This window comes from Phacochoerus africanus, chromosome 1, assembly GCF_016906955.1.
Source record: "Phacochoerus africanus isolate WHEZ1 chromosome 1, ROS_Pafr_v1, whole genome shotgun sequence".
In the NCBI taxonomy this organism is placed as follows: domain Eukaryota; kingdom Metazoa; phylum Chordata; class Mammalia; order Artiodactyla; family Suidae; genus Phacochoerus; species Phacochoerus africanus.
The window spans coordinates 256,404,512-256,418,909 of NC_062544.1; the positions used below are offsets into that span (position 1 = coordinate 256,404,512).

General features: G+C 36.3%; 1 protein-coding gene across 4 annotated transcripts in view; it reads left to right on the forward strand.

The window, feature by feature from the left end:
* ROBO1 (roundabout guidance receptor 1) overlaps positions 1-14,398 on the forward strand; it is a 398,650-nt gene that overhangs the window by 287,676 nt on the left and 96,576 nt on the right. For all 4 annotated transcript variants that reach the window (XM_047794457.1, XM_047794476.1, XM_047794465.1 and 1 more), the window contains exons 5-6: positions 46-184; positions 2,207-2,334. In XM_047794457.1, coding sequence (XP_047650413.1) covers positions 46-184; positions 2,207-2,334 — 267 coding nt within the window. The remainder of the gene's footprint in view (positions 1-45; positions 185-2,206; positions 2,335-14,398) is intronic.

The following is a 14,398-nucleotide window of genomic DNA, read 5'->3' on the forward strand; positions in this document are numbered from 1 at the left end:
TTTGTCTCTATGTATATTTTTTGAGATGAATTTTTCTAATTTTAGAGAGACCATCGTTTGTGAAGAGACCTAGTAATTTGGCAGTAACTGTGGATGACAGTGCAGAATTTAAATGTGAGGCCCGGGGTGACCCTGTGCCTACCGTACGATGGAGGAAAGATGATGGAGAACTGCCCAAATCCAGGTATGGATCAGAATTTAATGGTGGGATTTATCCACTTGGAATTTCTACAGTTCTGATCAGACCACTGTTCACCCCTAAGCCATTAGAATGATCTACTCTGTATTCTTTGATCAGGGGCCAAACACAGTACCCTAGGTAATTAGAATCAGAAGGTTGCCATGCTTTCTCTGTGAGTTTCAGATAAGAACTGTACGTTCATGACCCTGGCCTGCCCAAGAAACTCTTGTAAAATGTGATATTCCTCAGTTTTCTCTTTGTTCAACCAGACTGCATTTAATACCAATGTCTTATATGGGAATAGGTCGGGAAGAGAGGGACAGCATTAAAGACATAACTATGAACCAGTTAGAAAGCAGGCTTCCTTTTCCTTAACTACAGCATCACCAGGGACTGGTAGAAGAGGTCAGGGTTTCCTGATATCTGTCAAATCCTTAAATTGGCTGGAGCACTCACAGCCTTAGGGAAGAAGTAATGAAATGAAACTTTTAGGTACTGTCTTTAGGCGTCTTCTCTCATATGTCCATTCATTCAGCAGACATACCTTGAGCCTCTGCTAGGTTTGAGGGTTATAGCAGTGGCTTAAACATAGTTTCTGCTGTCAAGAAGCTTACGAAAGGAGACATGTATGGATAGACAGAATAATGCAGCAAACCTTTTGTTGCATAAAGGTAGACCTGTGGGAGCAGAAAATCAGGAGAGAGTCTCAAAGGAAAGTGACATGTAAGTAATGGCTTGAAAAATACATATCAAGTTGATAAACAAGAAAGAGGAGAAGGGTATTCCAGGAAAATATGCATCACAGCATAGATACAAATCTAAGAACCTCATGTGTTTTGAGCAGTAGAAAGTTAGCACAGTAGCAGATAAAGCACATGGCATGAAGTTATGGCAGATTAAGTTGGAGATACTGAGGCCAAATTAACAGGGTTTTATATAAACTGAAGAACTTTGAATCATATGGCATGCACATTGGTGAGCCAAGAGAGATTTCTATGATCAGGATTGCTTTTTAAAGAAAATAATTTTTCTAGCGCTATGGGTATCATATTGTGTTGGCGGCGAGACCATGGCTAGGTCACCATTGTTGTTGTCTAGATAAGAGGTGTGAATTGCCTGAATTGGGAAATGAGATGGAAATAGGATAGGGGTCCATCCTGGAAAGAAAGCTCTGAGATCAAATCGATGAATTTGTTAGATGTAGGGAGCTGGTGACAGAAGAGAGATGGATTGTGTTAGGAGAAGGAGTTGTTTTTTGTGGTATGGTAAGAAAAGAAAGTTGTATGTAACATATTAAATATTAGATGCCTGAGGGATATGATGTGTAATTATTAGTCAGGATTATGAATTTGGAACTGAAATGAAATGGGGGCTAGAAATATCCATGTGGTCAACCACTATATAAACTATAGTAGATAGTGTAACTCAGGAACATTATGTAGAGTAAAAAGAGGATTAAAGTGAAATTTTTGAAATTTTAAGAAACCAAACATTTTAGGAAGAGGGAAGATGGGACAAAGCAAGGACACTCTAGAAAGACTAGGTTGAAACATTAACTCTGCCATTAAACCAGCTGAAGACCAAAGCCAAGTTACCTTAGCTTCCTATGCCTCACTTTTCCCATCTGCAAAATGGAGATGAGCATACCGTTTCATAAGGTGGTTTAAGAATTTTAAAAGATAAAACTTATAAAGTGTCATGTATAGTAAGAATTTATTTAATGATAGGTTCCTCTCTTTTAGTTTTAGTGAGTACAGGAGCTTGAGGAAATAAATGAATAAGTGCCAACTTTGCCCCAAAATAGTCTGTTAGAAAGTAGTTTAATATTTCTACCCATGTGAATATAAAGAAGCTCTTTTTTATCTGCATGCTTATTTAGAAGAATGTGGCATTATATTTACGTTTTGCTTTAAATTTTATGAAAGGAATGTTGCATGTGATGTGATGCCTGAATATATCATATTTGTAATAATGGGATCTTTCAAGTAGAAAGTCACTTAACTCTGCTTCTTTTTATGTCACTAGATATGAAATCAGAGATGATCATACCTTGAAAATTCGGAAGGTAATGGCTGGTGACATGGGGTCATATACTTGTGTTGCTGAAAATATGGTTGGAAAAGCTGAAGCATCAGCCACTCTGACTGTCCAAGGTAAGATTTGGGGAACATTTTTTTGTGGTTGGTTATTATATGAAATATAATGCTGATATTTGAAAATATTTGTTGGAGTAGTCTATATGAAATATAGACTTTAAATAATGCTATAAATATTTTATTTAAAACATATTTAAAGGAAATTATCTTTTGCCTATGGGAGCTCTATATGTGTTTGTTACAGGAAATTGAACGAAGTTTTCAAAATTGTAAGTTCTGTCTTAGCCAAGCAGAGGAAGAGAATGTACTTTAATCTCTGGTCTTCAAATATAGAGCTTTTATTAAATGCAGCTATTGTCACGAAAACTTTGTCTTTTTTTTTTTTTGGCTTTATATGGGTTCTCAGTTCCTAGACTAGGGATTAAACCCAGTCCGCAGTGGTGAAAGTACCAAGTCTTAACCACCAGACCACCAGGGAACTCTCGAAAACTTGGTCTTTAAATGAAAAATCTACCTTTCCTTCAGATCACACACTTTCAAGGGTCTGTATAGTTCAGAACACAAAAATGAGAAGATTCTGTACCTTCTAGAATGTAAGCTCCATCCCTAAAGAAGGAACTTTTGCAGTTTTTTTCTGTGCACATGGTGCCTGTGACATAACAGACATTCAGTACATATTTCTTGAATGAATGAATTACATTTGCACCTTGCTAATTTTGATAAAGACTTTATTTGGTGACATGTGAGCCAAAATGGATGCTGTATTCTATGGCTACAAGTTATTGAATGTCAAAGTTAGGTCTTAAACTGATGTGCAGAAATGGTTCTTTCACTCCTTGGTATCCATAATTTCATGTTTTTCATTTTCATAATCCTTTTCTTCTTTTACCATGATGTCATGCTTATTATTTCTTACTTTCTCATCTGAGAACTTTCATTTTTTTTTTCTTTTTAGGGACAAATTGTTTATTGTAGAATTTGAGGGACCTTTAGGAAACATTTTGTTGGTGAAAAAAAAATTCGCTATTTTGACAAGGATATAGAGTAAAAGGGGATTTTGGCCATATACCACTTAGCTTGTTTCTGAGTACGACATTAGCAACACTTGCTCTATCATCTTTTCTGAACACTGTCTCCTCTAAGGCTATTAGGAAGAAAAAGGTAGCTTTTGAGGGAGTGCTTCTACCATGGCCTTTCTACAAAAGAGCCTTGTGGGCTTTTTACAGTAGAAAAAAAGAATAAAGAATATTTCCTTCCTGTCTCTAAATCCATTATGTCCCACTTTGGGGTTTTTAGCTCAACCTCATAAAAACAAAAGAAAAAAAAAGGAAAGATCAAGAACAAACATTGAATTTCTAAGGCCTAGACTACTTGTCTTTAATCTAAGTTAGACTTGAACTCCACATAGGACTAAAACTATAAGAAAAGAAAACCCCTTTACATGTAGAGAAAGCATAAATTAGAGATGTCAAGTTCGAGTTCAAAAGCCCTCCAGAGGGAATGAAAGTAGCCTAGGATGAATACAAGACATGAAAAGGTGTGTCTGTCTCCAGGCAATTGTGACAGGGAAGTTGATTATCTATCACATTAGTCAGAGAGATGTTTCACTTTATGTTTTAAAGTCCTTTACCTTAAGATTCTGATGTTTTTCTAAATAATAGCCATTCTGCTGTGTCTACAGGAGACATTGAAATCAAAATAGAATTTCTTCCGGCAATTTTATATTCAATTCCAAAGTTATTTTAGCCTTAAGTCTTCCATATGGAATTCTTGCTTCTAAGCCTGGATTTCAGTGAAAACTGGGTACAAATGATCAAATCCAAAAACTACTTAAGGAATTTAGAAGTTCTTATTTCAGTTGCACTAGGTTTTCCATAAACTTATGAAAGATCTGTATCTTGTTGAGAAGTTATTATTTTATTCAAATATTAAAATAAAATATGCATATTAACATCACTGTTAAAATACCTTTAACATACTAGAATAATATACACAACATGTCAAAGTAATATGATTCCCAACAGCAAAAGATAACCAAGGGGGGGGGGGAAAGGAAACTTTTCAAAGGAAACTTGAGAAGTTATGTATTTTTTTTTCCTTCATTTGAGATTGAATGTAGAAAAATACTAGTTACTACAAAGGAAACTAATCAGAAATGAATCCATTAGATAGCAGGAAACAATTATAAGAAATTCTGTAGCCTAATTATTTTTTATTTCTGTATTTTATTTGTGGTTCATTTTTAAAAGACACTATTACAGTCCGTATTGGCTTAAAAACAATCTTCCTTTTCCTTACTCCTCAAGCAATAAATATTTAATTTTCAGAATTTATGTTGGGCAACAAACCCTTGGGCTCCAGGTGGAAGTTTTAGAGCAAAAAAAAAAAAAAAACTTTCTAAAATAAGGGTGAGTGTTGAGTTCCCATCGTGGCTCAGTGGAAATGAATCCAACTGGTATCCATGAGGATGCAGGTTTGAGCCCTGGCCTTACTCAGTGGGTTAAGGATCCGGCATTGCCGTGAGCTGTGGTGTAGGTTGCAGACACGGCTCGGATCCTGCATTGCTGTGGCTGTGCCTGTGCCTGTGTCTGGCAGCTGTAGCTCCAATTCAGCCCCTAGCCTGGGAACTTCCATATGCCACAGATGCAGCCCTAACAAGCAAAAAAAATAAATAGAATAAAATAAGGGTGAGTGATTTTCACCTCCAGTACAAATAAGATTAGTTCTAACATTTAAAAATTAACCCTGATTTGAGAATTACTTCCATTTTTTCTTTCTTTCTTTCTTTCTTTCTTTTTTTTTTTTTAAATCTCAATTCTGCTGTTTTGAAAAGCCTACCTGTATGTATTTCCTTAAATACTCCTTTCTTGACTCATGATTTCTTTGGTTTTTCTACTGGTATAGTTTTCACAGTGCTTAGCATGGAATTGGGCATCTAGTAGGCACTGTGTATAATACATACTTGTTACAATTTGAAATATGCATTTGAACTCAAATCTTCTGCTTGAATGGTAGAAATATCACAAGGACATCCCAGGGGAAATTCAGGCAGCGTCTGGTGACTCTGATCCTGAGTGCCATTAGATGGCATTTGAAGAGATTGGTGTCTGTGATGGCTGCCTGGTGATCAGTGTGTGAAAGGAGCAGAGTAAAACTTAGGGCTAGACAGTTTCCTAAACAGTTATGAAGTTTGTTATCTGAACTTAATATACAAATAACTAATATAACTATAAAACTAAATATAAAATCTATATATATTTAGAGAGAGAGAGAGACTTGATAAATAAACAGATTATCAGGCATGCCCCTGGAGAACAGACATGTGTTTTAATTTTGGTTTTCAAGCAAATTCATTAATCCCAGGAACCATGAGTTACCTCATGAGTGACAGAGAGAATAAAGGTCTCAAATTTTTTTTTCTAGAATTTAGGAATTACCAGAGCTGAAAGAAGTGTATTACACAGAATTGTTTAGCTAAGAGCATAGAAATTGGAGTCAATAGAATGTGGTTGAATGCTATTTCTGTCATTTATCAAATGTGTGATGTAGAAAAACTAATTTAAATGTTGCGAGTCTCAGTTGCCTCAGGTGTAAGATGGGGACAGTAATACCAAGCTCATAGCATTTTATAAGGATTGATTAAAATTGTATACATATATATCTAATGCTTAACACAGTATCTATTACAGAGTGTTTTATAAAGAAGGAGCATTCTACTATTATTAGTAGTTATAGCCTTATTACTTAATTTTAATAAATATTGGTGTCTTCATAAGAAAAATAGTAATATTCAAATAATTCTAGACAGGTAGTTCTTCTTTTGCCATTGTAAATGAGAAATCTTAAGTATTAATATAATCATGATAATTTATTATGTAACAGATTATTAGAGCTCTTAAATATAAAGCATTACATTTTTATTTTAAAAACTTTTTGACTTTTATAGTAAACGTGTTGACTCTTGTTAGTGCCTTCAAAGCTAGTGCTAGACTCAATGTTGAAGTTTTGCAAAATAACTAGATAATTTAATGAAAATTATGACCATTTGGGAATAGAACTAATTCAAAAAACGATTACATTTTATGTGTAATAGAGTGTTATTGTTATGGAAAAACGTTCAGCAGAGACTCTGAAGGCTCTGCAGTAATTTGACCTATTGAAAAATAATGTCCATTACATGACCAATAAAATATGGTGAAGTAATGCTGTTTGGAATGTTCACAACAGAAAAGTTTCTATTTAACTCTCAGTTAACCAGAAAATCCAATTAAACCGTACGATATAGTGTCATTTTCTGGAACAACCAAAGTTTATTACCTGTAAGTTTAACCCATCACTGTTGTTATATTTATGCCTGATGTTTATCTGCCCCATTTTCCCTCCCTACTGTGATAACATCTACACATCTCCTCAAGAATTCTCTCTGTAAACCTAAAATGCACACACAAATCCAAGCATCTCTTTAAAGTCATGTCCTCTCATTTTTGACTTATTGCTTTGTTGTATTTGTATTTTAATATCTCAGTTTGACAAGTGTTAGAATTGCTGATCCTGTCATGGTTGGAATGAATTATCTTTTGAACTAGTGTTTCATAACACATAATGGCCCCATCTTTTAAGGGAAAAGATACATACTGTAGTATTTATAACTATTTTATAGGTTGTGACATACCTATAAGATGTAAAGTCTAACTAGCAAAAAGTAGATGCAGAGAGGCACCCTGCCAGGTTTTTAAACAGTGTGCCATTGAAAGTGCTAAATTTATGCCTCTGCTTGGTGTTCCAAGAATGGTCTCAGGTTTGTTTTATATCTTTTTACTATCTTAATCTAAGCCTGTTGGGCCTTTACTAGATACTGCCAGGTGGACCTTGAGGTTCTTCTCAGAATCACATGATAGCCAATTTAAATTTTCCTACTTGCTTTTATTTTTGAGTCATTTCAGGGTTAATTTAAAAAGTTGTGTTTTTTTCGGAGTTCCCGTCGTGGCGCAGTGGTTAACGAATCCGACTAGGAACCATGAAGTTTCCGGTTCGGTCCCTGCCCTTGCTCAGTGGGTTAACAATCCGGCGTTGCCGTGAGCTGTGGTGTAGGTTGCAGACGCGGCTCGGATCCCTCGTTGCTGTGGCTCTGGCGTAGGCCGGTGGCTACAGCTCCGATTCAACCCCTGGCCTGGGAACCTCCATATGCCGAGGGAGTGGCCCAAGAAATAGCAACAACAACAACAACAACAAAAAAAACGACAAAAAAAAGATAAAAAGTTGTGTTTTTTTTTTTTTTTTTCTTTGTTGAGAGTAGCCTTTAAGAAAAGCATGGTGGGAGTTTCCGTCGTGGTGCCATGGTTAACAAATCCGACTAGGAACCATGAGGTTGCAGGTTTGATCCCTGCCCTTGCTCAGCGGGCTAAGGATCTGGTGTTGTCGTGAGCTATGGTGTGGTTTGTAGACGATGCTCGAATCCCACATTGCTGTGGCTCTGGTGTAGGCCGGCGGCTGCAGCTCTGATTGGACCCCTAGCCTGGGAACCTCCATATGCTGTGGGAGTGGCTCAAGAAAAGGCAAAAATACAAAAAAAAAAGAAGAAGAAAAGAAAAAAGAAAAACACTGTGGACGCCACCTCAAAACACTTAGAAATAAAGGAAGAAAAATCATTTTATTTACCATTCTATTAATAGCAAAGCCTTTAAAATTAGTAATTATTTATTTATGATGACAGCCATGTTTATGGCTTTTTAAATAATTTCATTTGGAGGCATGCTCTCCTGAAAGAAAGATAGAAGATAAAGCAAAGAGTGTAAGCTCCGAAGTTCTCCCATTTCCAAGTTTGTCCTCCGCCTCTAAGACTTCTTATGATTCTTTGCTTCAGATATACTCATGGCTTAAACAGGGCAGACCTGATGGCATTATTAATCTTTCCACTCTCTTTGCAGCTTCACAGATAAAGCAGCTCTTATTACTGTCACAATTTCATTTACAAAGTAAATTTGTGACTCTCTGTCACCAGAGCGATCATGTTCCCATCGCTGTGTCTGTCTCAGGAAACCAAACTGAAAACGAACTTCCATATACCAGCCATTTCCCAAACAATCACATTTTATCTCTGCTGAGTTGAACCATTAAGAAAATATAATCCCATTTTTGTTTCTTTCTTACAATAGGCACTAAAAGACATTTAGTCCCCATTTCTCTCTAACTCTGAGTGTTAGGCCAGTCAGACACAGGAAGCTGGACATTTAATTCACACCCCACTGCACTCCTCCACACACCTCTCTCAGGGACCAGTTATACTTTGAAGCTCAAGAAACAGTTACTTTTCTGCTCTTTCAGCAACAGCTCTGTTAAAAGAAAAGGCAGATACCAAACATCTCTAAACCAGGTGATGCTCTGTTACCAGACAAATGGGATTTCCATGAAATCCCAGCTCTTGTCTCATAAGTGCTTGACCATTTTTCTTCCCTTGATGTGAAATTACTCCGTTCTCTCAATTGCATCATCTGTTTTAATTTTTTTAAGTTTTAGAATATGGTCTCTTGAATGATGTGGCTATCTCTTTAAATTTATCATTGGCATACAGTAGGAATGTTCAGATGAATCATGGAAAGGATGTGCTTTGTATTCTGTTCTGAAGAACTATTATTTTGTCTGATGCTTCCCATAAGTATTATGCCTATTGTGCAGTGACGGCACCGAGCGCTTCCTCATTAGGATTGATTAGCCACTGACAGCCTCTGGAAGGCCGAGCCTTAAAGTCTGAGATTATCGTGAGACCAGAGAGACACAAAGGCAGGAAAAAAGACCAGTGCAGTCTTTTAGCTGACTTAATTGCTACTAATGGAATGTTTCCTAGAGTGTCTCTTCCCACTGCTGGTGAACTGCTGCATGCCTCGAAAAAACAAAAACAAAAACCAGCAACAACAACAAAAACCTTTGCTGAAATATCTTGGACACTACAGTTTATGACTGAACCCTGTATAATATCCCACTGAACTAGGAATCGAACAATAGTTATGATTTCCAATAAAACAAGAAGCAACTGTCATAGGTTTATCTAACCTTTTAAGATTGTCCTAACCCAGTGAATACTAATTCGCAGGAAATAGTGATCCCATGAACATAGGAGCAGACGAGGCATAAGAAACTGAATTCTCCCATATTCTTCATTTCAGTTGGTGGCAACGCAGCCTGCAGATACACACTAGACAGCCTGGGTGCTGGTAGGGTCATGCTTTACCTTTCCATTTCTTGAATTTCAATCACCTTAAAATCCTATTTCTTTTGCCTTTTGAATATTCTCAGTTCTCACACCTCTCTTGTTTTCTTTCACTGCTTTATTATCTCTTATGCAGTGCAACTGTTAACTTCTACCCAGTTTCCTTGCCTCTATCTTGTCCCATAGAATCCATCCTCCACACAGCAAGTTGACCTAAAACACAAATCAAATTATATTCGTTCCATTCATAAAACATTGTCATGCTTCCCCTCTCTCCAGATAATATTCAAAATACTGAAACAGTGCTCTGCCCAGCCACCTAGTCCCCTCCTGTCACTCCCTTCAGGGGAGTAACGCCATATTGGTATGTATTTGTTCATGTAAATACCACCATGTAGCTTACCTCTGGGCTTTTCTTTTTTTTTTAATAATGATTTTTATTTTTTCCATTATAGCTGATTTACAGTGTTCTGTCAATTTTCTGCTTCACAGCAAGGTGACCCAGTCACACATACACGTATACATTGTTTTTTCTCACATCATCATGCTCCATCACAGGTGACGAGACATAGTTCCCAGTGCCATACAGCAGGATCCCATTGCCCATCCATTCCAAAGGCCATAGTTTGCATCTGTCAACCCCAAACTCCCAGTCCCTCCCACTCCTTCCCCCTCTCTCTTGGCAACCACAAGGCTTTTCTTTATATTAGTTCTTTGGTCTAAAATGTGCTGCCCCCACTGACCCACCTTCTTTTACTTGCTAGTTACTCCTGTCCTTGGACCCAGCCCAGGGAGGCATCTTCCATGAAGCTTTGCAGGCAGTCCTTACCCCAGTGTCAGGTTAGGGATGCCCATTCATGGATCCATTGGATGTGTTGCCACCCTTACTGCTTTTCAATGTCTGCCCCAGATGTTGACTGTGAGTTCCATACAGACACACTTTCTTTACTTTGCCTTCTTAGTCTCTTTGCTTAGTGCAATTTTAAGAGCATCCTGGGTGTTCATGTAACATCTTCTGTTGGAGTGAATCAAGGGCTGCCCCCATATGGACCAGTTGTGGGATGCTGGGCAAGTCTCTTATCTTCTCTGAGTTTCAGTGTACTTATCTGTTGAAAAAAAAAAATGAGTATACATGGACAATAAACATCAGTGAACTGATAGGAGATAAGGTAATTAAAACAATTATGTTCTCAAAAGAAGTGGTTTGTGGATTAGGAAGCACTTATGCAAAAGCGATGGTTGTTAACGATTATTTTTCTCATCCCAAACAACTAAAAACCCATTAGAGTCCCAGTAATATTTATTTTGACCATAGAGATTTGAAATTTTGGGTAGCTGGTTAATGTACAGTTTGGTAATTGTTTCACGCTTCTGCAATTGTAATGTCTTGTGACTCGATATTGAAGTCTGTCAAAATTAGTCCTCAGTATTTCTTTGGACAGTGTTTTAGCGAGATTTTTTTTGTTTGTTTCTTTGTTTTATGGCTGCTTTAGGAAACATTCTCTGAGGTAGACCTAATAGTGCAATCTTTCCTGACAGACTCATGAATTCAAATGCTGAATGTACAAGATGTTAAGTCTGATTCTCAGTTTTCCTACCAGTAAAATGGGAGTAAAAATGTCTCCCTCATAGGATTGCTGTGGAGATTAACTGAGCTAATAAATATGAAATGCTTGGTACATTGTGTGAAGCATTTAAATGCTCAATAAAAAGAGATACAGTAAAGGTTGTTATGAAGGAGGAAGAGGAAGAGAAGGAGGTCATTGCAGTAACATGTCTTTACATGTATCAGAATCAGGACTTCATGTAGCTTCAGTGCTCTTAGCTTCCTGTCACTGTCTGTATTAAAAAAATTAAGGTCTGAGTCACATGTGTTTCTCCCATAATAGTTTATGTAGCTACACAGTAAGTACTTTTCAATAAACAATAACTATCAAGGCTTCTGTAATTGTGGTTTTAAAAATGTCTATTTTTATTCTAGTTGCTTCAGGAAACAGAAAATAAATGAAGTATAACAAAAATTTTTGTAGTTCCCATTGTGCCTCAGTGGTTTAACTTCTAACCAGTTTCCTTGCCTCCAGCTAGCCTCCATGAGGACACAGGTTTGATCGGTCTTGCTCGGTGGCTTAAGGATCCAGCGTTGCCGTGAGCTGTAGCGTAGGTCACAGATGCAGCTTGAATCTGGCATTGCCTTGGCTGTGGCGTAGGCCGGCAGCTATAGAATTCGGCCCCTAGCCTGGAAACTTCCATATGCCGTGGGTACGGCCCTAAAAAGAAAAAAAAAAAAGAAAATAATGAAAATTTTTGTTTTAGTTAAAAATACTTTTTAGTTTTTATTAATTATATATATTTTTTAATGCATTTGAGACCCAAAAATAAGTTCTTTTTCATTAAACAGACCCGGAACATGTTTCCTTTTGATCTTTAAACATAATTATTATTCCTCCTGGTATGTTCAGTGCTGCTAAATTTCCTGATAAAATGAATAATATTGAATCCTTTCACTGCTTCTTACACAAATATAATCTATGTATTGGAACAATTGAATTAATTAGAGATGAAAATAATTTGAACAGATAGTCTCCAGTAATAACTTCCATGTAATTTTCAAAACTTTAATAGTCTTGAAAATGAATCAGAAGGTATAATCCATTAAAAGAAATGTGCATTTGTGCATTTGAACATTTTCTAAGATGTCAAATAGTAGCTTTGAAGATAACCAAACCACATGTTAATTTCACACAATGTAAGATGTTGTACACACACACAGGGCATTTTTTTTTTTTTTATGGACCACTATATAACTATTTCAGAATATAAAATTAAAATTTAAGTACAAGTAAAACAATATAGCTTACTGTGGATTTTATTGCCAGTAGTAAGGGATCAACTTTAATAAACCTGCATTCAAAAACTAACTCTGGGGGAAAGAAGGCCTATTTTGTAAATTTGTGGTTCCCATAAACAGCCTTCGCCATGTTTAGCTTTCTATCAGCATATGAGAGCTGATAGAGTCTAAGAGTCATATGACTTTTTAGAGCTTATATAATATCTAAACAGAAAAGTAAAGAGAGAAAAAACTGGGCCCTTCAGTTCTGAATTTTCTTTCTTTGATGTAGAGATCATTTAAATCATTTGTTGGAACAGTTTGCTTAAATTGCTGATTTCAGGAAAGCTGGCAGTATAATAGTACATTGTTTCTGACCAATAACGTGGTTATTTGAGTCAAAGCCAAAACTAATAGTGTCAAGGGGCCTTTTTTGCAGGTTCAATTTAGCTTTACTATAATCCAAGATTGCAGTTAGGAATTGTGAGTTCAACATTTTGATGAAACACATATTATAGGACCCTGAAAGCTTTACTTGATGACTTAAAGAATGTTGATATGTGTGTGACATGTTTGCTACACTCTGACAAGATATGGTGGATTGGTTTTTGGGGGATAGATCCTTCATGACATAGGGGCAGTAATCCACAGAGGCCTAGTAAAGTCAGTGGAGAAACAGTGCTTCAGGGATTGGGGTTACACACACACACACACATACACATTTATCACCTCCTGTATGTATATATTGCTTGTCAGTGCTGAACTCAAGAGTCTCATTCAAAATATGCCCCTTATAGGATTTGTTGTGGTTTATTTGTTGTTTTTGTTGTTGCTTGTTTTGTGGTTAAAATAATGATTTAAAATTTTTATTTGAAGATTTGAGGAGCTAATGAGAAAATGAGATTTGTGGTTATAAAAAGAAAACCCAGAAAGACAATGTGTGACTGAAGACTTTTAAAGAGTCAATATTGCCAGCTGAGCTCTTTGTGAATAGGCTGAAAGTAAAGTGCTATCAGCGAAGAGGTTTAATGAAGTCCCACTACAGAATTTAACAAGAGAATGATTTGTGAGCATGGCTTCCTCTCCTAACTGTTCTGATCCAGTGGCATAAATAGGATGCCGAGCTCCACTCCTGCTGGCTTTTTATGCTGTTTGATTTGATTGAGACCCAGCAGCATTTTGGCCTATGATTCTTTTCCTTTTTTTTTTTTTTTTTTTTTGTAGGAAAGATAAAGTAAAGAACTTCTTGTGTTCTTATAGCCTTTCAGAAATAGCCATTTTAACCCTAATGACTGTTGAAGATGTGACATTCTCTTAGATTTCTTTCATTTACTCATGAAGGTTTTGTGTTGCTTTCAGTTATTTCAAACTGATATAAATCTTAAAAATTAATCAAAAGAAAAGGCATTCTCCACATAGCCTTCCTACAGAGAATTTGAAATACTCTCTTAATGTTTTTCCTGCCCCGCAAGTATTTGAAGAAATAAGTTGAGCAGTCAGGTACAAGAAATAATTGATACATAAGATGATAGTGTAACAAATAATGACACAGCACCACACTAGTAAATAGCACTGGGTCTTCCATTATATTCTTAGCTTTACTGTGATTTATTCATCTACATAACAGTGGGTAAGGCTTTCTTATCTCTCAGTTACATAGATGTATAACTTGAGCAGATGTCATTAGCAGCCTACATTCTGAAATAATGACATAACGTGGACATATGTAATTGAGTTATGTGAATCTACACAATCTGAATTACTCAGCCTGGGAATGAAATGTGGGAAAAGAAATTAGTTTTTTCCTCTAGCCATTAATAGGTAGCTCATTTTAAAACAAATTCATTGCCAACAATCTTGGTAACTTTGAGACTAAATTATTTTGTGATATTGTGTATCACTGAATGTAAAAGAATTAATTCTAAGTTAATGCACATTGATGTATTATTCTGTTTTATCTAGAATTGTTAGGACATAAAGCAATTGAGATAATTCGTTGTTTAAGAAAGAATAAATCATAAAGAGAATAATTTTAGACTATTTGACATTAAGGGCACCTTTTCCTTATGGTGAACCTTGGATGAATT